The sequence below is a fragment of the Drosophila obscura genome, unplaced genomic scaffold (assembly GCF_018151105.1).
Source record: "Drosophila obscura isolate BZ-5 IFL unplaced genomic scaffold, ASM1815110v1 contig_200, whole genome shotgun sequence".
Lineage (NCBI taxonomy): Eukaryota > Metazoa > Arthropoda > Insecta > Diptera > Drosophilidae > Drosophila > Drosophila obscura.
The window spans coordinates 488,948-501,264 of NW_024542791.1; the positions used below are offsets into that span (position 1 = coordinate 488,948).

Consider the following 12,317-nt stretch of genomic DNA (forward strand, 5'->3'; position numbering starts at 1 on the left):
TATTTTAGGTTTAGTTAACGAATTTTAGCTCCAAAGTCTCTCCATAGATTTTAATGAGCGATACCTTGAACGACGCCAAATTAATGCACCTATACAATATAATGCCTATACCTATAATGCACCTTCCTGAGTTTTTAAAGTCAAAATTTCGTAAAAAATACCGCACAAAAATCATCATTTTTGCATTTCAATGCTTTATATTTCCCAGACGGTAATCACAAAGTGTTTGGGCTTAACTTCTAGCTGTTTTAATTATCTTTTCAAAATAGCAAAGTTCTTTACAACCAGACGTAAGATTCTAGAGCTATGTGAAAAAAACAAGCGCTACCTTTGAAAAAAGTTAAAAAAAAATACCAGACTTCAAAAATTCTTAAAAAAAAAGTTCTGCCATAGAAAAAAAACCATAATTCTTTAAAAAATTGTAAATCCTCATTTCTATCAGAAAAAGTCGGTTTGGATCCTTGAGGAAAAAAAAAGTTCGATTTTGTCGAGTAGTGTTATTTGAGCCCGATACTATCACGATAGTATCGATTCTTTTTTCCAACTATCAATCGTTTGACAGCTTTAATTTGATTTGTTTTTAATTAAATGGATATGAGTGTGACCGCCGATTTATTGATAATATACCGTCTTACCCTCGGAAATATACCAAAATATACCGTCTCATTTCAAAATATACTACGCACTTAACCCACCTAACCCACCTCAAATTAAACAGCAGCGGAAAATAATACTGTGATTCCATCATCATGCCTCTTTTTTGTGAGGGTTGGTACCAATTTTAGCTTTACCGTTTCTCCATAGATTTTAATGAATTTCTGTACCTTAAACGACGCCTAATTAATAAACTAAAATAAAATAAATTCTTTAAAAACTAGTTCTGCCGTAGAAAGAAAAATGATCATCAAACAATTTCAAAGCCCCAAATCTATTAGAAAAAGTGGGTTTGGTTCCTTGGGAAAGCTTTTGAAGCAGTAAATTGAAATAATTTATGGAGTCTGAAACACTTCTTTCTGACTGTTACGGAACAGCCTTTACCTTTGGTCACCAGGTGCTCTGGTATTATATATTTACCATAATGACTAGCACTCCCAACTTAACCATGTTGTAAACTGTGACATTATCTACCCTTACATACATACATATGTATAAGTACGAGTATATTCGAATATAATCAGTTACACTTAGTGTGTTAAATTTGTTTGATTCTTTAAGACGTAGAAAATTGGAAAAGTGTTAACAAATAATGCGAATAGTGCGATTAGATAAATCCAAATTGGAAGAGATATAAAAAGACGCAATTCAATGACACTCGGTAGTCAGTCATCAGCGGGTAACAATGCAGTCTATTGGTTGGATCTCCTGGTTGCTTGTGTTTTTTCTTTTCAAAAGCACAGGATTTGCAGCAGAAGTGGTAAGGTTTCGAGTATATTCAAAAGATTTTAATTCGTAAACAGCAAAGAAAAACCTACTTTCAGAGTGTCGTAAACGGAACGGACAGTAGTGACATTCGAGGATTGGCGATTCAGAATCCAAATAGCCAATGTCCTATTGATACGGCTATTAATGGTATACATAACATAACGGTAGGGAACCTAGAACCGTTTGAAGTTTTCTGTGATGCAAAGATTGCTGGGCCTGGCTGGACTGTGATCGCCCGTCGAACAAATGGAGAGCTAAATTTCTATCGCAGGTGGGATGAGTTCAGGAGGGGATTCGGGGACATCAGGGGCGAATTCTTCATAGGATTGGAAAAGCTGCACGCCATAACGAAATCACAGACCCAAGAGCTATACGTTCACCTGGAGGATTTCGAAGGAAACCAGAGATATACCAAATATAACGAATTCCACATCGAAAGTGAAAATGACGCATTTCGAATGTCAAAGTTGGGCTCCTCCACTGGGGATGCGGGTGATTCGATGTATAAATGCAGGGCCCAGAAATTTACAGCCTACGACTGGGACAACGATCAGTGGAAGAAAGGTAATTGTGCACATGACCGCATGAGTGCCTGGTGGCACAATAGTTGTGGCGATAGGTATGTACATATACATATGTAAATTTTTACCTTATGAACATTTTGTATTGCATTGATTTTATTCTATTCTCATAATTTCAGTGCACTTTTCGGCCTGTATATGAGGGGTAATATGCCTGGGATGAAGTGGAAGGGAATGATGTGGGAGACTTTTCGAGGTGATTATTCACACAGAGCAATGCAGATGATGGTTCGTCCAAAGTGATCATGCAGTATGATGTTAACATCTATAGCTAAATGAAATAAATATTTAACTTCCACGCATTTCTATAATTCCGTATGAAAATCTGAGTTCAAGGCAAACATTAATTATGCTGCATCATACTGTTCTTGAACTACTGATCTTTCTTAATGGAAAATGTTATTTAAAGAAAACCCAAAACAGTATCATAAATAGTTTATGGAAATATTTGTTCCATTGCATTTTGATTTAGCAAGATTTAGCTCTCTCATATGAATAGTATGTCCTCAAAAATAACAGTCAAAGCTTACAATAATTATTTAAAAAACAAAATTAGTTATGAGAATACGGCCATCAACAGAACAACATATCATTATAACCATGTGAGGACTTAACTCAGGCTGAGGTAGGCTCAGACCTTCCAGGATTCTTCAACAATAAATTTGTAGATTGTTTGGCCGGTAACCTTGGTAAGAGCGATTTCAACTTCCTGCCATATCTTTCACTCTGCTTTTCAAACGACATGAAACGACGATGATGAAAATTTCGATGTAGAACTCATCGTATTTGGCGAATCACAGGTTTCCCTAAAATGTACGCCTGGAGACATAAAGTTCAGCTTTACTTACATTTACTTACATATTTTTGATTGGTTCTAGTTCTCTTTGTATGGTGTAGTGGAGGCAGGAGCATCTCCTCGCTGGTATGATGCGGAGATCGTTTCATTTCCATTTCACTAATTGGAACATTGAATGGTGTATTATTTCAAATTTGTACTTTTCCTACAAAAACTAAGTAGACTCTTCTTTACTAGCCAATGTAATAGCTGAGATTCATTTCTCAATAAATATATAAAATAAAAAATAATAAAAATAATTCTTAAATATGTATGTTATTGGTCCTTCGGTACACCAGAAAGTTCACGATTTATTATGAAGCAATAAGTAACTCGTTCTGCTTTACAAATATGTAATTTAATTCTTCATTTATTCGAATAAGTTAAAGTTTGTGCAAATAACTCTTTTCCACACCACCAGTGTTTGGTAAAGTTCTAGGCGCGTTTTTTTTAACGTGGTATCCCCAGTAGGCCTACTCCACGCCACTAACCATACAGTATACTGTATGGTTAGTGTCCACGCTCTCCACTCCACACTTCAAATCAAAATCGTGTCCATGTATCCTGAAATATAAATTGCAGAAAACTTTGTGTAAATTTCACAATGAAAAGCATATTTTATCGCGGTTCGCCGAGGTAAGCCAATTAAAATCAAACAATTAATTACCTGTGTTTTTAGTATGTGGCGGCATATGTGGCGGCATATGTGGCGGCGTATTTGGCTGCTGCACCTTTGACTGTATATCCTGTGTGGTCCTCGCAAACCCTGGATCATCTCACCTACAACTTCTCGGATCTCTCAAGGGCATCATTGAAAGATGCCCCCAAGAGGGAATAAAAGAGGCTCTGCTATGGTAGGAACGGGCGCTAAACAAAAAGAACAATTTTGGAAAAGAAAATTATTTAAATAAAAACAAAAACAATAATTTGGGCTTACGATTTCGAGTGTTTTAAAAAAAATCCACTTTTTACTTAAACATAACTAAAAATATTTACACTTTTTGCTTATAACTACTCAACAAAAACTTTGTTGATGTGTATGTGTTGGACTCCACAACACACTGACTATTTTTCAGTATTCTCACACGAAGCGGAATTCGACAACTGCGTTTCCATTCGGCATGGATTACTGAGATTACTTTTTTGAGATTTGATAGATTTGAATTCAAGTTCAAGGAATACTTTCGGTATAACGGTACATTTAATCAACTTCACCAATCTTTTATATATCATTTTTAAGGATATATAGTAAAGAACATAGGCCTTGTTTCAAAATAAGAGGTTGTTTCCGCAATCTATCGTTCCAACTATCGATATTTTGCTGCGGCTGAAAATAGCGCTGCCGTACTCAATTCGGAAAAACTAAAATACCAAAACACGCAAAAACTGGTATTTTTCGGAAACGGTATACTATTGTTATTACAAACCAGCGGAATTTATTTAATTTTGCAAGGAATTAGTTAATTTTATTCTTAGCTCCTGGCAATTGCTGTCAATATGCAGTCTACTGGATGTAATGGCGTCCTCTGGCTGCGGCAATGCGTCCTGCATGCCAGGCGACAGTACGCCGCCAGTGCAAACGTAACTGCCACCGGCAACAGGACAAAAGGAGAACATTTGCCGCCAGCGACGCCAACGAAATCCCTCGAGAAGATGCGTGGATGGCAGCTGCACAGCTACGGCGATATCGATGAGCTGCTGCTGTCCGACAAACTCAAGATACCCCAGATACGGAGATCCAATGAATGCCTGGTGCGTTTGCGGACGACGGCTGTGAATCCCATCGATCTTGCCATGCTCCGTGGCTATGGAGCCACAGTGCTGAACAAACTACGCTGCCAGCCGGGCGATGGCATCGAGTTTCCGCTCACATTGGGCCGCGAATTCTGTGGCGAACTGGTGCAGAAGGGCATGGGCGTGACATCCGATGCACTCAAGCTGGGAGCGCGTGTATGGGGCGTGGTGCCGGTGCAGGCCAGTCCTGGTGCTCATGCTGAGTATGTGGCTGTCCCATCGTACTGTGTAAGTAGTCAAGTGCTTAACAGATCCATTTAAACCATCTTTCTTTTCGTTTCTAGCTGTCGCCGGCGCCCAAACAGCTAGACGATAGCGAGGCAGCCAGCGTGCTGTATGCGGGTCTGACCGCCTGGTCGGGACTCTACATAACTGGCGGTCTGGGTGGTGCGTGTGGTGCCACCACAGCGGCTGGTGGTGGCGCGCATAAGCGCATACTGGTCTTGGGCGGCTCCGGTGGTGTTGGCACCCTGGCCATACAAATACTCAAGTCGCAGGGCGCTCAAGTGCTCGCCACCTGCAGTGAGAATGCCGTGGAAATGGTGCGCTGCCTGGGCGCCGATTTCGTTGTGGACTACAAGAACAGCGAGGCCATGGACGAGCTGTGCAAGTTTGCGCCCTACGACATTGTCTTGGACTGTGCCGGACATGGGGGAGCGCATGCAGCGGAATTGAAATTTGATTACCGGCAGTACATTACCTTCTCCTCGCCACTGCTGGCCAACATTGATCAGCAGGGCCTAGGCCTGGGTGCAATCAAGAATGTGGTGGACTTGGTGCAGACCAATGTGAAATCCCTCACGCAGCGCGGTGGACTGGTCAAGTGGGGCTTCTTCAATCCTGCTCCGCATGGCATTGCATTCTTGGAGCAGCTGGTGCGGCAGCGAAAGGTGAGTGACACAGGACTAACCTACGCAGTGGGTCCATTCGAAGGCTAATGTAATCCTTTTGGAATGCTTGCAGTTGATGCCACTAATTGACAGCACATTCGGCTTTGAGGAAATGCCAAAGGCCTTTGAGCGCATGAAGTGCGGACATTTGCGGGGCAAGATTGTGGTGAAGCTTTGAGGCGTGGCAACATGCGATTGACTGATTGTTATTGCTGTTTCATTAAACATTTTTTCTGTTAGTTAATTAAAACATTGTGCCCGGACAAACAGTGAAACTTTGACCAGTCGCTGGTGCGCTGCTGCGCTGGTGACGCAGATGTATCACAAGCACCCATACCTAATAACAAAGTTCATCACAGCCGCTTGCCCGTGGTTTAACGACAGTCGTTTCAGAGCCACGAACGAACGAACGAACAAACCACTGACGTATATCATTATTACTTATACTTATATATTATATAAAGTAATAGCAGATCTAACAGATAAGCGACCGACAAGGATCACCTTTAATTCACCGTGAAAAAGCCATACAGCCTCTGACAGTGGCTGTCTAATCGTCTGCGGATCTTCATCATTCACATTCAGGCTGAAGGGCAATTGGTCGCTATTATGTATATGTATTCAACCCTTGGCACAGCCAACTATCATGCGTATCACCGCTAGAGAGAGAGGAGCAGAGAGCAGAGCATATTACTTCCGAGCTTTTGCCAGCACACGCCCCTGTTATGTGTAAATTTCCGCTGCCTAGGCGGGCTACCTGTCCCACCGGCCAATACCCCAAAAATATATTTCATTATCAGCTAATCATTGTAAAGCACATACAGAGGCGAGACGGGGCAATGGCAAAGCACGCGGCATGCCCGAGCTAATCACATAGCTCTCATGTGTTAGCAACGTTCCAGAGCATCGCATCGCCAAATGTGAGCTGTTCCCGTATGTTCCGCTATCGCCAAGGTCGAGGCTTGGCCAAACAAAAAAACCAACAACAACAACATTAACACCGTATCATGGTCGCTTCGCTATCATCCTTCGAAGCCGACGGCCCAAGGCAAAGAAAGCGAACTGTGCACGCGTCTTTGTTTTGTTTTGTTTTGGTTTTATTAATAGTAGCGCTCACAGCTTGTTACCGGGCCCGTGGCTATTGATACGAACAGGAAGACTCAATAGCCAGTTAATGGTTTGCTCCAGAGACCCGCTTTAGATAAGATTATTTTTTATTTTTATTATACATAATTATCAGACAGGACAGCGTCTGCATTTGTGTTGTTAATTAAATATAAATTACGAGACGTAAGTGGCACATATTTGATGGTTCTCGTCAAAAATGCTTGTCCGCCCCCGTTCTGAAACTCAGCAGCCCAATATTTAATGGTTGAAATCGATGGAGCTGATTTTCCATTCCACTCATTTTGTATTTCTTTTAATTAATGCAATAGCCTCTGGTATTATGTAATTTATTTATTTTAATTTTAAATTTCGATTTTATACTATTTTATTTACAACTTTATTTCCTTTTACATCTCTCATATTTGATTATATTTAAGATTTTTTTCATATTAAGTACTGTTAAAATGACTTTAGGTGGGCCCTCAATGGCGTTTGAAATTGTAAGAAGTGTCGCAAAGTTGTTGCATGTGTGGCGGAAGTTGATTCCAAATGTGAATATCATGTAACATCATCATGTGGGAGTGCTGATACAAGAAAGGATTTTGGTATCTGCATTCGAATATATTTGGATTCATTTAAAATGTACCCGAAATTGTGCTTGTGTAAAGAGACTTGCGAGTACTTGCTCCCATCCTGTACTGTTCTGATTTCTGTCGTCTTTGTAGGGTCATTGGCGTTCGTGCGAGTATTACATATGTATGTATGCAGAATGTGTTTACAATTATGATTAGTTTAGTGTTTTTCCACGCCAACTCTTGCCCTCTGACGCAATGAAATCGTTGGAATTTGTTGGGGTAGCCACAAGGAAGTCGTTGATTGTTTTTTTTTATGCTGGAAAAAACCGTTGTATATAGTTAAATATAGTATATGTATTTGTTAAATGCTGATGATGCAATCCATTCTTAAGCAAAACTAATATCAACTTGTGGTTTGATCAAACTTTTGTTTTGGCAAATTATTCGCATTTGATTAATTGGAATCGGGTCTCGTACATAATTCATACACACACACACGTACACGTACACGCACTCCTCGTATCGACTGGCCGCCTGCCGATTTATATACAATACAGTGTCTACAATTAATTTGATTTAATTTGGTATTTTAAGTGCAAAAGTGGAGTGAAGGGAAATTAAACAAATAAACTCGGACATTGCCATATCAGCCGCCAGTCCAGTCTAGGATTCTAGTTTATTGTAGAATATTCTCAACCTCAGAAGCCTTTGTGATATCATTCTACGTATCAAAGAAATCAGTAAACAATAAGCAACAGCTCTTAAATATTACAAGCAATACACAAAATATTAAAATTTAACGTGAACAATTTATAGAAAGTTATAATGGAACCCGTAAGATCACTGCTGCCTCACATTTTAGACTTGCTGAGTCGCCAGCCCACACTCAGTGAGTAATCTAAATTGAGGGAAATGGGAATAAATTCTGTCGTTTTCATAGGCGCCGATGTGGAGGATCTGTGCACAGCACTCGAACCCATTGTGGTGGCCCAGCACATCCGTCCATTCGGTACACTCAAGAAAGCCGTGGAATTTGCCATGCAGGTGGGCATTAATCTGGGCATACTCTCGCTGAGGGAGGAGAGTCGACGCTTGCCCTTCAGCTTTCGCAGAACGAATGCCGTGGACAAGAGGCCGCTGACTCCTATGCTCTGCAAGGGCAGACCAGCACGAAAGGCAGTCAAGAAAACGGTAGGCACTAACAAAAGGCTGTTGTTGATGTTGATTCAAACTAACCTTTTTTCGATCGTAACAGCGAACCAAATCCCGTGCAAAGGCAAAGGCAAAGGCAACCAAAGCCAAAGCCAAAGCCAAGCCGCCCCGCGTAGCCCACTACAGCAGCGGCAGTCGTCAGTGTCGAAAGCCAAAGGCTCAGCCCAAACGACGCCGTTAGGTATCGATGTACTGACTGTCTGTTCCAATAAAAAACAAAACAAAAAAGGTCGCTTCTGATCCGGATGATCGTGCTACTGAACCGAGCGGGGAGGGGGCTAGGCTAGGCGTGGCGTGGCGTGGCGGAGGGGCGACATGCGACAAGTGGGTTAACTAAGCGATGTCCGCTGCTATGGCACACACTTAGACTAATTACCAGGCCATGGGCACTCACTCACGGATACAGATACACAGATACACCTGTCCTGGTCAGCGTCGCAATTTCTTTTTGATTTTGTGTCGGAGTTAGAGGCACTGGAAGAGGGAAAACATTTTTGCATGAAAATGAATTATTCAGGGGTGCTGGCGATTGGTTGGTGGCTGTTGGTGGTGGTTCGTGGCGAAGGCGATTCTGGCGCAGTCATTATGAAATCGGGTATGCTTAGTATTTGGTATTGATATGGGCAATTACGTATGCGCCATTTGATGGCCACCACCGGCCGCCGATCCTCCTACTCCCCGCAAACCGAATGCATATAAAGAATAAAGCAACTGCAGCCCTAGTTCAGTCTGTCTGCGGAACAAGTCGGAGCAATACGTGCACACCAAAAGGATATACACAACCCACACACACACACACACTCATCCAACACAACTCAAGCCAACCCATATATCCTCCCGTTGATCCTTTTTTTGCCCATCAAAACTGAGCACCCAAAGGATACGCGACACCAAAGTGCAAACAAAAGTGATAAAAGAGCTATAAGAAGTGCTTCGATTTGGAGTGACAGTGTGCAGTGCTGAAGTCTATTCGATTATCCAACCAATCCACAAGACTCGCCCATCCGATCCGATCCAATCCGATCCGATTCGATCGTTCCACTAAAGTGATATAAGAAATGTGAGTCAAGTGCAAAGACAATGGAAAGTGGCGTGTTCAGACTGTCGATCTAATTTTTGTTGTCATCGTATGAATAATTCGTAAATGGAGAACATTCAGTATATGGAATACAGCTAGGACTTAAAGCACAAAGGACACCATGAAAATGAACTCTGGAGGAGAGTGAAAGCAAATATCATGTGTCTAAAAATACAGATAATCCGCCGATAAGCATTGCGGAACACAATTCGAATGACTTTGCAGAAAAAAAAAGAGTGTTGGGAATATGTTACGTCTCTTTTTAAAAGACCTAATCAATCTCAAAGTTAAGAACTTAATGTCCATCAATATTAAGCACCAAGGTTCAACTTTTCTCTAGAAAACCTTTAAAGAAATATAATTGTTGGCTTACAAATTTTGTACAAAAAAGATTCGATTTTGTAGTTATTTTCGTGATAAGTTGAAGCAGCCGTTTTGAGGAAATTGCATGGTTATCTTATTGTTAAAGTCGTATTCTTTCATACTACAAAATCTGAAAAGGCAAAATGCTAACTCCACTAAAAATGAGCTAAAAATATATTTTAGTTAAAGAGTACAGTACTCCCAAAATTTATAAAAAAAGAAGTGTTATATAAACTGATGTGAGAGTTCTTTCAATTTAAACCCACATAAGTCCTTTTTTAAGGTGGTCAGTGATGGTCATTGATATTAAAGCAGGTTCTACGAAGCAGTTAAGCTCTCAGCTCTTATTAAATCAAAACATTTGGTACCAAAAAAAATCGAGTAATACGTATTATGGATCACAGTTTTTGATTATTTTTTTTGTGATATTATTATAGAACGAAAATTAGAGTGAGGGCAAGAAATACATTTTTTCTTCGGAGTCTACCAAACAAATACATATGTACATATGTATGTAGGTCTACCAAAAAATGTCAATAATAATCTTATATTCCGGCAAGCATTCTTTCGAATCAAAAAAATGTATGGAATAAAACCTTTAGGTATATGAGCTTGAGATTAGACCATCGAACAAAGTATTTCATTATACATACATATATGTATGTATTTTCCTACGACTCTCGGAAATCTTTGGACCCATTATTATGCTCCAACAGCAGTCTGGGCACGCGCCTCAATGACATAGAAATTACGTCTATACGTATAGGAAAAATTCGATCAGAATTGAGATCGTATCTGTGCTTATCGAGGCAATGTCGTCCGCTTCCACTTCCACCTCCCCTATCTGCAGTGCAGTGCACGCGGGCAAGAGCTGGACGAATTTTCGACTATCTCAACAGGCAGTTCCCAGAGCGGACAACATGGCAACACAACACGGAGTGGAGTCCCCCACCATCTCTAAGGTGGAGCACGCCAAATCAGCAAATCATACGACCAATGCATACGAGTGTATACTCGTAGATCCGATAAAGTAAAGGTGACTGCTGGTGTTGCTGGTGGTGTTGCTGCTGCTGCTGCAATGGTTCCTTATCAGCCTCAGCCTCAGCCACGCAGAGCGGCAATATTCAAATCGAACCGAGAGCGGCGCAGTCGCACGTTTTAGAATTAATTGCGACCAAGCAAGTGCTCATTAGTCATTTATTGCCGACTGGGCATTTGCGATTGCCACCTTACCCACCTTATCAGAACAGAGAATCATTGGCAAAAGGGAATGAATATTCCAAACGCCATTTGCAGCAACTTATTTTGCCAATCTCGAGGAGTTTTTAGAAAATTACTTTCTTTGATCATTCATTCTTATCATTATTAATTCACATATTTCTCTGCCAATTTCTCTCTCTCCCAATGTTATTTTGGATTGATAAAAAATGTCAAATAAGAGGAACTTTTTTATAGATATACAAAAAATATTGCTAGTACTTTTGGGAATATTCTAAAGGATTCTAAGTTTGTGAGATCTTCGAAGGCTTTTTTTCTTGTTCATACTTTAATCATTAATATGAGGCTTTAAGTTTGAAAATTTATAATTTTTTTTAGCTGTTATCATTATTGGATTGACATTAGATCTACACAGATTGCACTACAGCACTAGCACACAGCTTTAATTTAGCCAGTCATCTATTGCATAAACTTATACTAGGAAAAGTATAAGTATAAGGCATATTAGGGCATAGTATATGTGCCATATACATTTTATTTGCTTGACATTTGAGATTTGATTGATAAACATGAGGCTTATTATAAGCCCGTACTTGCTATTACGAATATGTTCAATTAATGATTCCAACGAGCTGCCGCTTGGGGATTTTTGGCTTATTTGTATTATCTTTCTAGAAGATTTTTTGATATCTTCAAGAGGGGTCTACGCAGGTTGCTGCGGCTCTTTCAATTAAATATTGTTTCATATTGAAAGCTTTTTGTTTTAATGATTTTATTGTATGTTTATTTAATCGCAATCAAACACCATAAATATTGAAGCGAAAATGTTGGTGACTCTTTAAATACTAGGAAGGTTGGCTCAAACAAAGAGCTGATAGAAAAAATGGAATGCACATTAGAAATTCATCCAATTGACTGCCACATAAATCTTATAAATTTAAACAATCTTAATCTTAAGGTGAACAAAAGATTATATTTTGGTGAGATCGGAAAATTGCATTAACAAATTTTTTAGTGAATCTTCAAACATTTATATGATTTCTAATTATTAATAAAAAATTAAAAATTTTTTAATGAATCTTCAAACATTTTTAAATGATTTCTAATTATTATTAGCCAGAGTTCTACTTGGAGTATTTCTACTGCCAAACATTATAATAACTCCCCAATCACTTTGACCCATCCAGATAGACAGACTGAACTGCTGCCGAGCCTGATTAGCAACCAAGGAGCCACATATAG

The 12,317-nt window shown here is 39.9% G+C and overlaps 3 protein-coding genes and 1 long non-coding RNA gene across 4 annotated transcripts; 3 read left to right on the forward strand and 1 right to left on the reverse strand.

The window, feature by feature from the left end:
* Positions 1-1,301: 1,301 nt before the first annotated feature.
* LOC111073039 (ficolin-1-like) lies at positions 1,302-2,305 on the forward strand. The gene is made up of 3 exons (XM_022365163.2): positions 1,302-1,414; positions 1,479-2,041; positions 2,123-2,305. Exons 1-3 carry the CDS (start codon positions 1,340-1,342, stop codon positions 2,244-2,246), a joined length of 762 nt encoding a protein of 253 aa, XP_022220855.2. The 5' UTR covers positions 1,302-1,339; the 3' UTR covers positions 2,247-2,305.
* Positions 2,306-3,330: 1,025 nt separating this feature from the next.
* On the reverse strand, positions 3,331-3,976 carry LOC111073032. The gene is made up of 3 exons (XR_002607641.2): positions 3,776-3,976; positions 3,506-3,705; positions 3,331-3,402 (listed from the first exon to the last, which is right to left on the reverse strand). It is a non-coding gene; the product is annotated as an uncharacterized LOC111073032 (long non-coding RNA).
* A 248-nt stretch (positions 3,977-4,224) lies between these two features.
* LOC111073030 (reticulon-4-interacting protein 1 homolog, mitochondrial) lies at positions 4,225-5,762 on the forward strand. The gene is made up of 4 exons (XM_022365150.2): positions 4,225-4,243; positions 4,299-4,860; positions 4,917-5,522; positions 5,596-5,762. The coding sequence occupies exons 2-4, from the start codon at positions 4,336-4,338 to the stop codon at positions 5,698-5,700; spliced, it is 1,236 nt and encodes a 411-aa protein (XP_022220842.1). The 5' UTR covers positions 4,225-4,243; positions 4,299-4,335; the 3' UTR covers positions 5,701-5,762.
* A 2,158-nt stretch (positions 5,763-7,920) lies between these two features.
* On the forward strand, positions 7,921-12,294 carry LOC111073031. Its single transcript, XM_022365152.2, has 4 exons — positions 7,921-8,093; positions 8,145-8,395; positions 8,460-9,476; positions 12,263-12,294. The coding sequence occupies exons 1-3, from the start codon at positions 8,030-8,032 to the stop codon at positions 8,595-8,597; spliced, it is 453 nt and encodes a 150-aa protein (XP_022220844.1). The 5' UTR covers positions 7,921-8,029; the 3' UTR covers positions 8,598-9,476; positions 12,263-12,294.
* The last annotated feature ends 23 nt before the right edge of the window (positions 12,295-12,317 follow it).